This window comes from Bos indicus x Bos taurus, chromosome X (assembly GCF_003369695.1).
Source record: "Bos indicus x Bos taurus breed Angus x Brahman F1 hybrid chromosome X, Bos_hybrid_MaternalHap_v2.0, whole genome shotgun sequence".
Taxonomy (NCBI): domain Eukaryota; kingdom Metazoa; phylum Chordata; class Mammalia; order Artiodactyla; family Bovidae; genus Bos; species Bos indicus x Bos taurus.
In genome coordinates, this window is record NC_040105.1 from 1,437,023 (window position 1) to 1,449,943 (window position 12,921).

Below are 12,921 nucleotides of genomic sequence, written 5' to 3' on the forward strand. Positions count from 1 at the left end.
CATAGTTTCATTCGAATATCTTAAGAAAAACATTTCCATAAGAAAAATGCATTGCTTAGCTCAAGGTTGGAGAAAAGTTAAGTTCCGGTGGAACCAGGTGTCGGCATGGCAACAGAGAATTTTAAGAGAAACCTCCTTTTAATTTTGTATAGAGAAGGAAGAAAAAATCTGACACTTGAACTTTGTCTCCTCCTGCCCCTTAAGGGAGAGATAAAAAGTGTCTGACACTTGCAGCCTATTTCCTCCCTTTGGAGACCCCTGGCCTGTTACCCTCTCAATAGCATGACCATCTGTGTAAACTGCTTTTCAGCATCATGCCTTTTTTTTTTTTTTCCTTTTCTGTTGGCTAGGGGAAACATTTTTCCATACGGTGGCAGAACATCCATTTCTTTTTTTAAATTAATTTTATTGGAGTAGAGTTGCTTGACCACGAGGGGTTAGTTTCTGCTGTACAGCAAAGTGAATCACTTATTTTGTTGCTGTTCAGATGCTCAGTCATGTCCTCTTTGCGACCCCATGGACTGCAGCCCACCAGGCTCCCCTGTCCATGGGGATTCTCCAGGCAAGAATACTGGCGCGGATAGCCCTTACCTTCTCCAGGGGATCCTCTGACCCAGGGATCGAACCCGCCTCTCTTATGTTGCCTGCACTGGCGGGCAGGTTCTTTACCACGAATGCTGCCTGGGAAGCCCAATGTCACTGTTCTCACACCCCAGAATGGGTGAAAACTGGGACGGTTGGGGACTGAAATTCCTTATAGCTGGTTGGTCCGCTTTGGTCACAGGTTTCTGGAACCAAAAACAAAAAACAACCCCACAATCTGGAAAAGGTGGGGTCACGACAAGAATGGACGTGCCCTGAGTTGCTCATTCAAACCCCTGGATCAGCCTTTCTCCTGACCTTTCTGGAAGGTGTCGGCAGAGAGTTTAGGCAGAAATAGATAGTGACTGCCACCTGGCTGCCAAGTGCAGTAAAACGCACGTTAAATTCAGAGATAGCAACACGCAGGATGCTGCGAGTAAAATCTCTTGTGCTGACGGCTGTCTTCGCACTCTGCTGATTACCGTCTGAGCCACCAGGAAAGTCCTGATTGTGGACATACCCGTTTTTAATTCCGATGAGGCAAAACCTACCTATTTCCCCTTTCTTGTGTTGTTTGCACTTTCAAAGTCATAGATAGTTCCGTTCAGTCGCTCAGTCGAGTCTGACTCTGCGACGCCATGGCCTGCAGCACGCCAGGCCTCCCTGTCCATCACCAACTCCTGGAGTTCACCCAAACTCATGTCTATCGAGTCAGTGATGCCATCTAACCATCTCATCCTCTGTCATCCCCTTCTCCTCCAGCCTCCAATCTTTCCCAGCATCAGAGTCTTTTCCAACAAGTCAATTCTTCGCATCAGGTGGCCAAAGGATTGGAGTTTCAGCTTCAGCATCAGTCCTTCCAATGAATATTCAGGCTTGATGTTATAGCTAGGGAATCACCGAATCAAAAGTCATGAAGATTTAACCCTCTGTTTTCTTGTAAGAGTTTTGTATATTGAAGGCAACTGTTTAAGGTCTTTGATGCATTTGTAGTTAATTTAGAAATCTATCCATGTAGTGGAATATGTGGTGTGGTGTTTAGTCGCTCAGTCGTGTCTGACTCTTTGTGACCCCGTGGACTGCAGCCCCCCATGCTCCTCTGTCCATGGGGATTCTCCAGGCAAGCATACTGGAGAGGGTCGCCATTTCCTTCTCCAGGGGATCTTCCTGGCCCAGGGATCGAACCCATGTCTCTTGCATTGGCAGGCAGATTCTTTACCACTGAGACTCCTGGGAGGTTTTTGTTAGGTATATTTTTCAGTAAAAAAAAAAAAAAATGAAAAAAATAAGCTGAGGATAAAAACATATATTTTAGAGCAGATAAAAATAGAGTTTGCAACCTGCCCCAAATTCCATTTCTAGTACATGGTGTGACCCACAGCAGTGCTTAACCTGAGCTTGTCCACTTAACCTCCCTGGAGAGAACAGATTGAATTTGACTCCCTCCTTTTGTAAACTTAGGCTTCTCCGGTGGCTCAGATGCTAAAGAATCTGCCTGCAATGCACGAGACCTGGGTTCAATCCCTGGGTCAGGAAGATCCCCTGGAGAAGGAAATGGCAACCCACTCCAGTATTCTTGCCTGGAGAATCCCATGGACAGAAGAGCCTGGCGGGCTACAGTCCATGGGGTCGCAAAGCGTTGGACACAGCTGAATGACTAACACTTTCATTTTTACTTTTTAAAATAAACATGTCAGGACATCTTTCCCAGTGTCAGTGAGTGTGCGAGTGTGAAAGCCGGTCAGTCCTGTCTGACTCTTGGCGATTCCATGGGCTGTCCATGGAATTCTCTAGGACAGAATACTGGAGTGGGTGGCCTTTCCCTTCTCCAGGGGATCTTCCCAACCCAGGGATCGAACCCAGGGATTTCCCACATTGCAGGGGACTCTTTACCAGCTGAGCCACCAGGGAAGCCCATCTTTCCCACGAAGGGACTCAAATCTAATCTTCATCAGCAGATACAAATTTTCTCCCCAGCAGTTGAAAAACAAACATCAATATAAAAATAAAAGGAACTTCTACCTCAGGGTCAAAAATCCAGAAGACTGAAGGTTCTACTTATGATAGCTCAGAGTCGGACACGACTGAAGTGACTTAGCAGCAGCAGCAGGGCATGGAAGCAACCTAGATGTCCATCGGAAAGTGAATGGATAAAGAAGCTGTGCTACATGTATACAGTGGAATATTACTCAGCCATGAACAGGGACGCATTTGAGTCAGTCCTAATAAGATGGATGAACGTAGAGCCTATTATACAGAGTAAAGTAAGTCAGAAACAGAAAGACAATTATCATTGAGTCTGAGTGAACTCTGGGATTTGGTGATGGACAGGGAGCCCTGGCGTGCTTCGATTCATGGGGTCGCAAAGAGTCGGACATGACTGAGCGACTGAACTGAACTGAACTGAACTGAATGCGTATATATGGCATATACATGTATATATATATAAAGATGGTACTGATGAATCTATTTGCAGGGTAGCAATGGAGATGTAGACACGGAGAACAGACTTAGGGCCACTGTGGGTGGCTGGGAGGAGAAGGAGAGGGTGGGAGGTATGGAGAGAGTAACATGGAAAATGCATACATCACTATATGTAACATAGACAGCCAGTGGGAATTTGCTGTGTGACTCAGGGAACTCAAAGCCCGGCTCTGGGACAACCTAGAGGGGTGGGATGGGGATGGAGGTGGGAGGGAGGGGTTCAAGTGGGAGGGGACCTTGGTAAACCTATGGCCGATTCATGTGGATGTCTGGTAGAAACCAATGCAACTATAAAGCAGTTATCTTTCAATTAAAAATAAATAGATTTTACAGAAAATGCAGAAGAGGGAAGGAACAGACCCTGTATGAAAAGCTGGGCAATTCAGCACGATCAAGACTTTTGAAGCCTCCTCACATGAGCATCTCTTCTTTCCCTAACCCCTGGCTTCTCACCAACATCGGTTCAGTTCAGTCGCTGTCGGGTCTGACTCTTTGCGACCCCATGGACCGAACATCCCAGGACTCCCTGTCCATCACCAACTCCCGGAGCTTGCTCAAACTCATGTCTGTCGAGTCGGTGATGCCATCCAACCATCTCATCCTCTGTGTCACCAACATAATAAGACTTTGAGCAAGGCTGGAGATGCCCAGGAGTAAGTGCAGTGATGGCATTCCTAGAGGGATGTGTGGCTGACCCTAGCAGAAAGGGTGTCTGGGTGCCGTGAAACCACCGTCTATGTATTGCAGCCCGGGGCACTCAGCATCCACAGAGCCAAGAAAGGTCCACAAGATGCTTGAGGACCGGAAGAGGCCGAAGCTCTCCTTATTACACATCTGCCCTCTCCTCCCCGCTTTGAACGTCTGGCTGGAGTCCTTGCTTAAGTTTTACGAAAAAAAAAAAAAAAAAATTCAGTGTGCTGAATTCCACTTTCTTAGCTGTGTATGTTTGGTACCATGCAAAGGGCTTCCCTGGTGGCTCAGTGGGAAAGAATCTCCTGCAGTGAAAAAGACAGAGGTTCGATCCCTGGGTCAGGAAGATTCCCCTCGAGGAGGAAATGGCAACCCCCTCCAGTATTCTTGCCTGGCGAATCCCTACAGACAGAGGACCCCTGCGGGCTACAGCCCATGGTGTCGCAAAGAGTTGGACAGGACTAAGGGACTGAATAGCAGCACCACTTGAAGGTCAACGATGCCTGATTGCTTCCGTAAATAACTATGTTCGCAGCAGTCTCCACAGGTCATGTTTAGATATAAAACTAATTGGCGGATTTGAGCAAAGCCCAGCCTGGGCACTTAATATGTGTTTAATTATAATCATGAGGACAGGAGCTCGGGGCCGAGAGAGGAATTTGGACTTGCAGGAGCGGCGTTCACAAATGCAAGGAGCTTCGGGGGTAACAAGTCGTCTCAAGTGAGTAAAACAGTTTAACTCTACGATACTTCAGCTTGGGGGATGCTCATATTTTTGTCTGGTCAAGGGAGAGGGGAGAGACTTGAGTGTTAGTTTCATCACATTCTCTGTCTGTCTTCTCTCTCTCTCTAATTTTGTGTCTCCATCTCTCAGTCTCTCTCTTTCCTCTCTCCACCTCTCTGTCTCTCTCCATCTCGCTCTGCCCTTCACATCTTCTGCAATTTTAAACGTGTGTAGATACGGGATCATTAATATACACTACTTTCTCTGACTTCTTTCACCCAGCGTATTTATCTTTCAATCCATCAATACTGTTATCTCTATGAATGGTTTGCTCCTTAAAAAAAAAAAGGTAATATCTGAGTACTACGCATTCTAAGAATTTCTGGCTTCACCAGAGTTGACTGAGTCATTCACCTGTGGGTAGATACAGGGGTGCAATCCTATTTTTCTGTAATGGAGTTTACGCATTTAGTAATTTTTTCAGGGGTGCTCTTAATGAAGGAGGTGACTTTGAACACCTCTTTAAAGACTGCTGAAAGAGAACGATGGTTTTATAAGACTATATTTGTGTGTGATGTGTCAAGCTGCTTGAGCCTTTCTTGGTGGCTCAGATGGTAAACAATCTGCCTGCGGGAGACCTGGGTTCGATCCCTAGGTTGGGGAAGGTCTCCTGGAGAAGGGCATGGCAACCCACTCCAGTATTCTTGCCTGGAGAATCACATGGACAGAGGAGCCTGGTGGGCTACAGTCCATGGGGTCGCAAAGAGTCAGACACAACTGAGAGACTGACATGTTCAGCTTGTCGGCTTCATGCATTTATAGATCTGAAGTCCAATTGCCTCTTGCCCATGTACCTACCTTTAATAACATTCTGTGTTAAAATTTGAAAAAAGTAGCAGGCTATCGAGGTGGGGTGGGGTGAGGAATACAGGCTTAATTGCAGCAGCTTCTTGCTGGACAGGATCTTTTTCATATTTATTAAAATCTGGAGTTGATAAGCACAGTATTTTGAGGCAACAGACATTCCCTTAAATCGTGAAGACAAGTTTCCTTCCTGTCTATTTAACAAATAGATTTTGTTCCTTGCCTATTAGGAAGGACTTTGCAGTGTTGCCTACAACCACCGATTATAATTGTTTTTTTTTTTATTACTTATTTATTTTCGATACATTGGGTCTTTGATGCTGTTCAGTTCAGTCACTCAGTCACGTCCAACTCTTTGCGACCCCATGGACTGCAGCACACCAGGCCTCCCTGTCCATCACCAGCTCCCAGAGTTCACTCAAACTCATGTCCGTTGAGTCAGTGATGCCATCCAACCATCTCATCCTCTGTCGTCCCCTTCTCCTCCTGTCCTCAATCTTCCCCAGCATCAGGGTCTTTTCCAACGAGTCAGCTCTTCACATCAGGTGGCCAAAGGATTGGAGTTTCAGCTTCAGCATCAGCCCTCCCAATGGTTATTCAGGACTGATCTCCTTTAGGATGGACTGGTTGGATCTCCTCGCAGTCCAAGGGACTCGCAATGGTCTTCTCCAACACCACAGTTCAAAACCATCAATCCTTTGGAGATCCTTACTGGAGGTCAAAGGTGGCAAGATGGCCCTAGGAATTGGATGCACACACACACAGACACCCACAGGATTGCCTCAGACACCTCACACCGCACGCTGATCTTCAATTTACCAGCCTCGTCAAAAGTCTTTTCAACCCTGTGATTCCCCAGGCCCCTCTCCCATAAAACAGAGCAGCTATCATTAACCCCTCGAGGCGAGCCGGGGAAGGTATTTTGAGGACCCAGTGGGAAGCCCTGTGTAGCAATGCCTTGGGGTTGAGAAAACCCTATAAACTTTTTGGCAGAGTCATTAATCTTTACTACCTGTCATTTGGTCTGTGGGGTGGGTGCTCAGCTGACAGAACCTCGTTGACACGGGGAATTTAAAGCATCCCAAGGCAAGGGGATACCAGGCTGTATCATTGTTGGGACTCTCATAAAACGGCCCTAATTACAGCTGCCCCACACGCTGGTCTGTGGGAAATGAGTCTGGCCGCCATAACCCCCAGGTCTACACTGGTGATCCGTGCACTCTTCAAGGTGAGAGGCATGGGTGGTCCACCATGCTCAACCATCTTCCTTCGTAGAGGAGCACACAGTAGGTCTCACACAAACACTTCCTGGGCGGTTGCCTGCTCATGGGTGACCTTTATTTTAGAGGCTCCACATTGAAGGGTTTTGTTGCTGGTGTTACTTGAGAAAGTTCTTTTATTGGCGTTCTTGTCTACGAACCACAGGGTGTCTTTCTCATCTTTTTATTGTGTGACATTCAGAAGGTGACTGAGCCGTAAAGGAAGTCGTTACTACTAACTGGTGAAGAGTATTTAGAATGGAACCGATGATTTAAGTTAGAGGGCTTCCCGGCTGTGGTGTTCAAGAAGATTCTTGAGAGTCCCTTGGAGTGCAAGGAGATCCAACCAGTCCATCCTAAAGGACATTAGTCCTGAGTGTTCATTGGAAGGACTGATGCTGAAGCTGAAACTCCAATATTTTGGCCACCTGATGCAAAAAACTGACTCATTTGAAAAGACCCTGATGTTGGGAAAGATTGAAGGTGGGAGGACAAGGGGACGACAGAAGATGAGATGGTTGGATGGTATCACCGACTCAATGGACATGAGTCTGAGTAAGCTCTGGGAGTTGGTGATGGACAGGGAAGCCTGGCGTGATGTGGCCCATGGGGTCACAAAGAGTCGGACACGACTGAGCGACTGAACTAAACTGAACTGGTGGCTCGGATGGTAAAGAATCTGCCTGCAATGCGGGAGACCTGGGTTCGATCGTTGGGTCGGGAAAATCCCCTGGAGAAGGACGTGGCCACCCACACAAGTATTCCTGCTTGGAGAATCCCATGGACAGAGAATGCTGGTGGGCTACAGTCAATGAGGTTGCAAAGAGTCAGACACGACTGAGCACACGTATTTAAATTAGACCTGAATCTTTGTGCCCACATCCTCCCCCTTGCCCTGAAACCTATAATTTAGAGTTGCAAATGAAAACCAGAAAGAAGCTATGCTACTTTAAAAAAACAAAAACAAAAAAAACAAAAACAAAAAAAACCTCATCTACACTCCTCAGGAAATTGCAATAAAATATGCTCTAATGAAAGTATATCTTTACTTTATCGTTCAGTTCAGTTCAGTTCAGTCGCTCAGTCACGTCTGACTCTTTGCAACCCCATGAATTGCAGCACACTAGGCCTCCCTGTCCATCACCAACTCCCAGAGTTCTCCCAAACTCATGTCCATCAAGTCGGTGATGCCATCCAGCCATCTCATCCTCTATGGTCCCCTTGTCCTCCTGCCCACAGTCGTTGGGGGAAAAAAGACACAGGGCTTAGAATGTTGAAAAAAAAAATCAGTCACATGAAAAATGCAATGTCTGGGTTAGATATCTAAGGGGCAGCAACACCTTCTTCCAACAACCCAGGAGAGTGTGGTCTGATTTAACATTGCTTTTCGTTCTCAAAGGTCTCAGGACGCTAGAAGACAATTAATACAGTCCTTAAAAATGCGTATCAGACGTTTTATTGTAGTCCTTCACCTTGATTGCTCAGGACCCTCAGAATGAAGAGTTTTGGTTGTTGCACCTACATAAAGGGTGGGAACTATGCCATCGGAGTGAGCCGCAAATGAAGGGATCGTGCACGACGCTGCCATGTTCTGTCTGCACCGACATCATTTGTGTGCAATTCAGTATAAAGAATTCAGCGGTTGTTTTCATCCCGTCACCAAGTCGTGTGAGACTCTCTGAGACCCCATGAATCACAGCTCGCCAGGCCTCCCTGTCCATCACCATCTCCCGGAGTTTTCTCAAACTCACGTCCGTCGAGTCGGTGATGCCATCCAGCCATCTCCTCCTCTTTCGTCCCCTTCTCCTCCCGCCGTCAATCTTTCCCAGCATCAGGGTCTTTTCAGTGGGTCGCTGTAAAAAAGACAAAACAGGCTCCTTTGCACTTTGGAGCGTAACTGCCTAGTTATAAGAAAAATAACCGCTTTGCAGAAGTTCATCCTTTATCTGTTTCTCTTCTAGGTAACAGTAAGAAGCCATGAAGCAGCCGTTCTGTGGCTGGTAAGTAGGAAAACTTATAAACCTTCATTATTTTCTGTCTCTAGAGAGAAGGGTGCTTTGTCCAAGTCTTCCTCAATCCTGTGGATGTTTTGTCTGTTTATACGTGATAAGCGCAGTGGGGAGAGTGGTGGGTGCTGTAGGGGTTGGTGGAGTCAAATAGAAGGGTTTTCTAAGGGGCTTGCCTGGCGGCTCAATCGGTAAAATATCCACCCGCCAATGCAAGAGATGTGGGCTTGATCCCTGGAGAGGGAAATGGCAACCGACTCCAGTGTTAAAGTTAAGTCCCTCAGTCATGTCCGACTCTCTGTGACCCCATGGACTGTAGTCCACCAGGCTCCTCTGTCCGTGGGATTGTCCAGGCAAGAATACTCGAGTGGGCTGCCACTTCCTTCTCCAGGGGATCTTCCCAACCGAGGGATCAAACCCGGGTCTGCTGCATTGCAGGCAGACGCTTTACTGTCTGCGCCACCAGGGAAGCTCCAGTGTTCTTGCCTGAGAAATCCCATGGACAGAGGAGCCTGGTGGGCTACACTCCATGGGGGTTGCAAAGAGTTGGACTCGACTTAGCAGCTAAACCATCACCACCACCGTACTAACTTGGTAGGAATGAGAGCGTGTTTGGAAATTCACGGGGTGAGAGGCAAGACCTTTTAGAGATGGAAACAGCAGAGCAGCAAACATTGTGAACCACCCTTAAGGATTTTTAAGGAGGGTCGTCTGTGGTCCGGGGCTTCCCAGGTGGCATTCGTGGTAAAGAACCCGCCTGCCAATGCAGGAGATGTAAGAGAGACAAGTTCGATCCCTGGGTCGGGAAGATCCCCTGGAGGAGGAAATGGCAACCCACTCCAGTACTTTTGCCTGGAGAATCCCACAGACAGAGGAGCCTGGCGGGGCTACAGTCCACGGGGTCGCAGAGAGTTGGCCACAACTGAGCTGCTAACACATGGATGACTCCACAGTCCAAAATTTAATAGCATATATAGATATGTTAAATTTCATTTTTCAAACGTTAGAGGAATTCCTAGCATTTATTATTATTTCTGGCAGCTGAGCTCCCCCACCTGATTTCTTTTACAGACATACTTTTCTGATGAAGGAAAAGGAAGAGTCATGTTATGTGCACACATGCAGTTCACCCTGAAAAACCAGTTTTTCATCATTTATTCCTGGGCTCAGAGCCAAGAAGTTAGTACAGTCTCTGCTTTCCCATCTGTGTGGCTGAAAGCAAAGTTATGAAGTTATAAAGTGTATTAAAACATACAGTTGAGCATGAAAGAAAAGCAAGCCTGATGAGCTGGCTATCAACCTCTGATTTTCCATTTTGTTTATACTAAGAAATTAAGTTGTTAGGCTTTTTTCTTAAACCTCTGTTCTTATTTCAGAGGCCTCCTGTCACTAACGCAGTTGGAAAATTATGAGGAATTTAATGTCACAATGCATGTAAAATTTATTTGTAAACTGTAAGACCTCAGGGCTTCCCAGGTGGGGCTAGTGGTAAAGAATCTCCCTGACGATGCGGAAGAGGCGTGAGACTCCGGTTCGATCCCTGGATCGGGAAGATCCCCTGGAGGAGGGCATGGCAACGCACTCCAGTGTTCTTGCTTAGAGAATCCCATGGACGGAGGAGCCTGGCGGGCTACAGCCCACGGGGTCGCAGAGTACACCCACACACACAGATCTGATTAACATAAATCATGGCCTAAAATGTTTTTGTGTGGTTTCTGAGTAAGGCAGCTCCAGGGACACTGTAGAAATACCATTATTTCCTATTTATTTAGCTTTTGATCACACTGTACCTACCGCTTGCAGGATCTCAGTTTCCCAACCAGGGATTAAACCCAGGCCGTGGCCTTGAAAGCCTGGAATCTTAACCAGTAAGTCACCAGGGTCCTCCCTATGAATTCCTATTTTGCATAGGTGCTCAGTCGTGTCCGACTCTGCGACCCCATGGACTGTAGCCACGCACCCCCCACCCCCACCCCAGGCTACTCTGTCCATGGGATTCTCCAGGCAAGAACACTGGAGTGGGTTGCCATTCCCTTCTCTGGGGGATCTTTTTGACGCAGGGATTGAATCCGGGTCTTCTGCGTTGGAAGCAGATTCTTTACCATCTGAGCCACCAGGGAAGCCAGTCAGAACACTGGAGTGGGTTGCCATTTCCTCCTGCAGGGGGATCTTCCCGACCCAGGGATCCAACCCACATCTCCAGCATCTCCTACACTGTGGGTGGATTCTCTACCGCTCAGCCACTGGGGAAGCCTCAGTTCCTGTTTTAAGTTACAGTGAAGTGAAGTCGCTCAGTCGTGTCCGACTCTTTGCGACCCCATGGACTGTAGCCTATCAGGCTCCTCCATCCATGGGATTTTCCAGGCAAGAGTGCTGGAGTTGATTGCCATTTCCTTCTCCAGGGGATCTTCCCGACCCAGGAATCGAACCCGGGTCTCCCGCATTGCAGGCAGACGCTTTACCGTCTGAGCCACCAGGGAAGTTTTAAGTTACCTGCAAAGCAAAATTGAACTGATGGTTTCTGGGTGGGTTTTTTTTAAATTAATTTTTTTTAATTGGAGGCTAATTACAATATTGTAGTGGGTTTTGCCATACATTGACATGAATCAGCCATGGGTGTACATGTGTTCCCCATCCTGAACCCCCCTCCCACCTCCCTCCCCATCAGTTGCTTGTGTTTGAGCTTTTTTTTTTTTTCTCCCCCGCACCGCCCCCCGCCCTTCCAGGCACTGCTGGCTGTCAGCATCCCTGTGGTGCTTCTTTGGGAGCCTTCAGGGAATGTTCGTCACCAGGAACTCGAGGCCCAACATCGTCCTCTTGATGGCGGATGACCTTGGGGTGGGAGATTTATGCTGCTACGGGAATAACTCAGTGAGGTAAAGAAACCATCAGGTAAATCAATAAATGAAAGGAACAGAAAAGGAAAAAAGAAAGAAAGTCCCTGTGGATGGCCGTGCCCCGCCAGCCACGTCTCTTGTGTTGGAGGAGAATGACCTTCAGGGAGCAGGTTTCCGTCAGAACAGCAGAAGGCTTTGTCTTATGAAAGCTGCAAAACATCAGGAGAGCCTTTGGCTTCATTCGCAGCTTAGTGTGGGGGCTTCCCGGGCGGCTCAGCAGTAAAGAACCCACCTGCCAATGCAGGAGATCCCTGGGTGGGGAAGATCCCCTGGACTAGGAAATGGCAACCCACTCCAGACTTCTTGCCTGGAGCACCCCACGGACAGAGGAGTCTGGTGGGCTGCAGTCCACTTGGTCTCCGAGAGTCGGACACGACTGAGCGGCTAACACACTTTCGCTTTTCACCCGATGATATCTGACGATGCGCTGTGTTGGACTGTCATCATCTCGCCTGGAGATGCGTTGTTTGGTTCTCTGGTTCCCATCTGTGTCTAACCAGGGATGGAGTAGATCGGTGGATTGATGTGTAAAAAAGGACGTCTTTCAGGTGGACTGGAAACAGAGTCAGGGTGACTTCCCAGACAGGATGCCTCTGAATCTTGCTCGCTTTGTGGGGCGGAGGGATTCAGAAACTCGCCTGCCAACTTCCCCATCTATTCACAGCACGCCCAACATCGACCGGCTGGCCAGCGAGGGCGTGAGGCTCACCCAGCACTTGGCGGCCGCCTCCATGTGTACCCCGAGCAGGGCCGCCTTCCTGACCGGCCGCTACCCCGTCAGATCAGGTGGGGCACGGGAAAGGGACAGCGGATGGTCTCTTTAAACAAAAGGGGGGGGTCTTTTTTTGTTTAGCGTTGGATTGCTCCAGGTCTTAGGGGCAGCAAGCAGGATCCTGCATCTTCCCTGTGGCAGGCGGGGCTTTTCATTGCGACATGTGAATTGTTAGTTCTGGCCTGGGGGTTCCAGTTCCCTGACCAGGGGTGGAACCCGTGACCCTCTCCCCACACCGTCCCCCCCACCACTGGCCACCACTCCCCCCATCCCCGCCCTGCACGGGGAAACATGGAGTCTTAGCCACTGGACTGCCAGGGAGGTCTCCTGCAACCCTTCATGCAAACTCTCCAAAGGTCACTTGGAAATGTTAACAATCTAAATTCACATGGGAATTGTGTTCCTATAGCTGGACATCTGAAAGAGGTGTGTGTCTTGGCCAGGGGCCATCAAGCCTGCTTACCCGTGTGCATATAGGGACATGGTTTGATCCCCTGGTGGGCAACTTCCAGATGACCTTGAACGTGCCCTTTTCCAGAAACTCGTAGTAACAGCCCCCAGGAGGCTCCTTGTGTCTTAAAGCTAGCAGAGATTTTTTTTTTTTTTTTTTTAAAGACAAGTGGGTTTTCATGAAAGCAGATGT

At 48.1% G+C, this 12,921-nt stretch overlaps 1 protein-coding gene across 4 annotated transcripts in view; it reads left to right on the forward strand.

Annotated features, from left to right (window-relative positions):
- ARSH (arylsulfatase family member H) overlaps positions 1-12,921 on the forward strand; it is a 52,936-nt gene that overhangs the window by 25,303 nt on the left and 14,712 nt on the right. For 2 of the 4 annotated variants that reach the window (XM_027534643.1, XM_027534646.1), the window contains exons 2-4: positions 8,565-8,603; positions 11,336-11,485; positions 12,171-12,292. In XM_027534643.1, the coding sequence (XP_027390444.1) occupies positions 8,581-8,603; positions 11,336-11,485; positions 12,171-12,292 (295 nt within the window). In that variant the 5' untranslated portion in view covers positions 8,565-8,580. Of the gene's footprint in view, positions 1-4,387; positions 4,478-8,564; positions 8,604-11,335; positions 11,486-12,170; positions 12,293-12,921 lie in introns of all 4 variants that reach the window. The other 2 variants (XM_027534644.1, XM_027534645.1) reach the window with 2 other exon arrangements.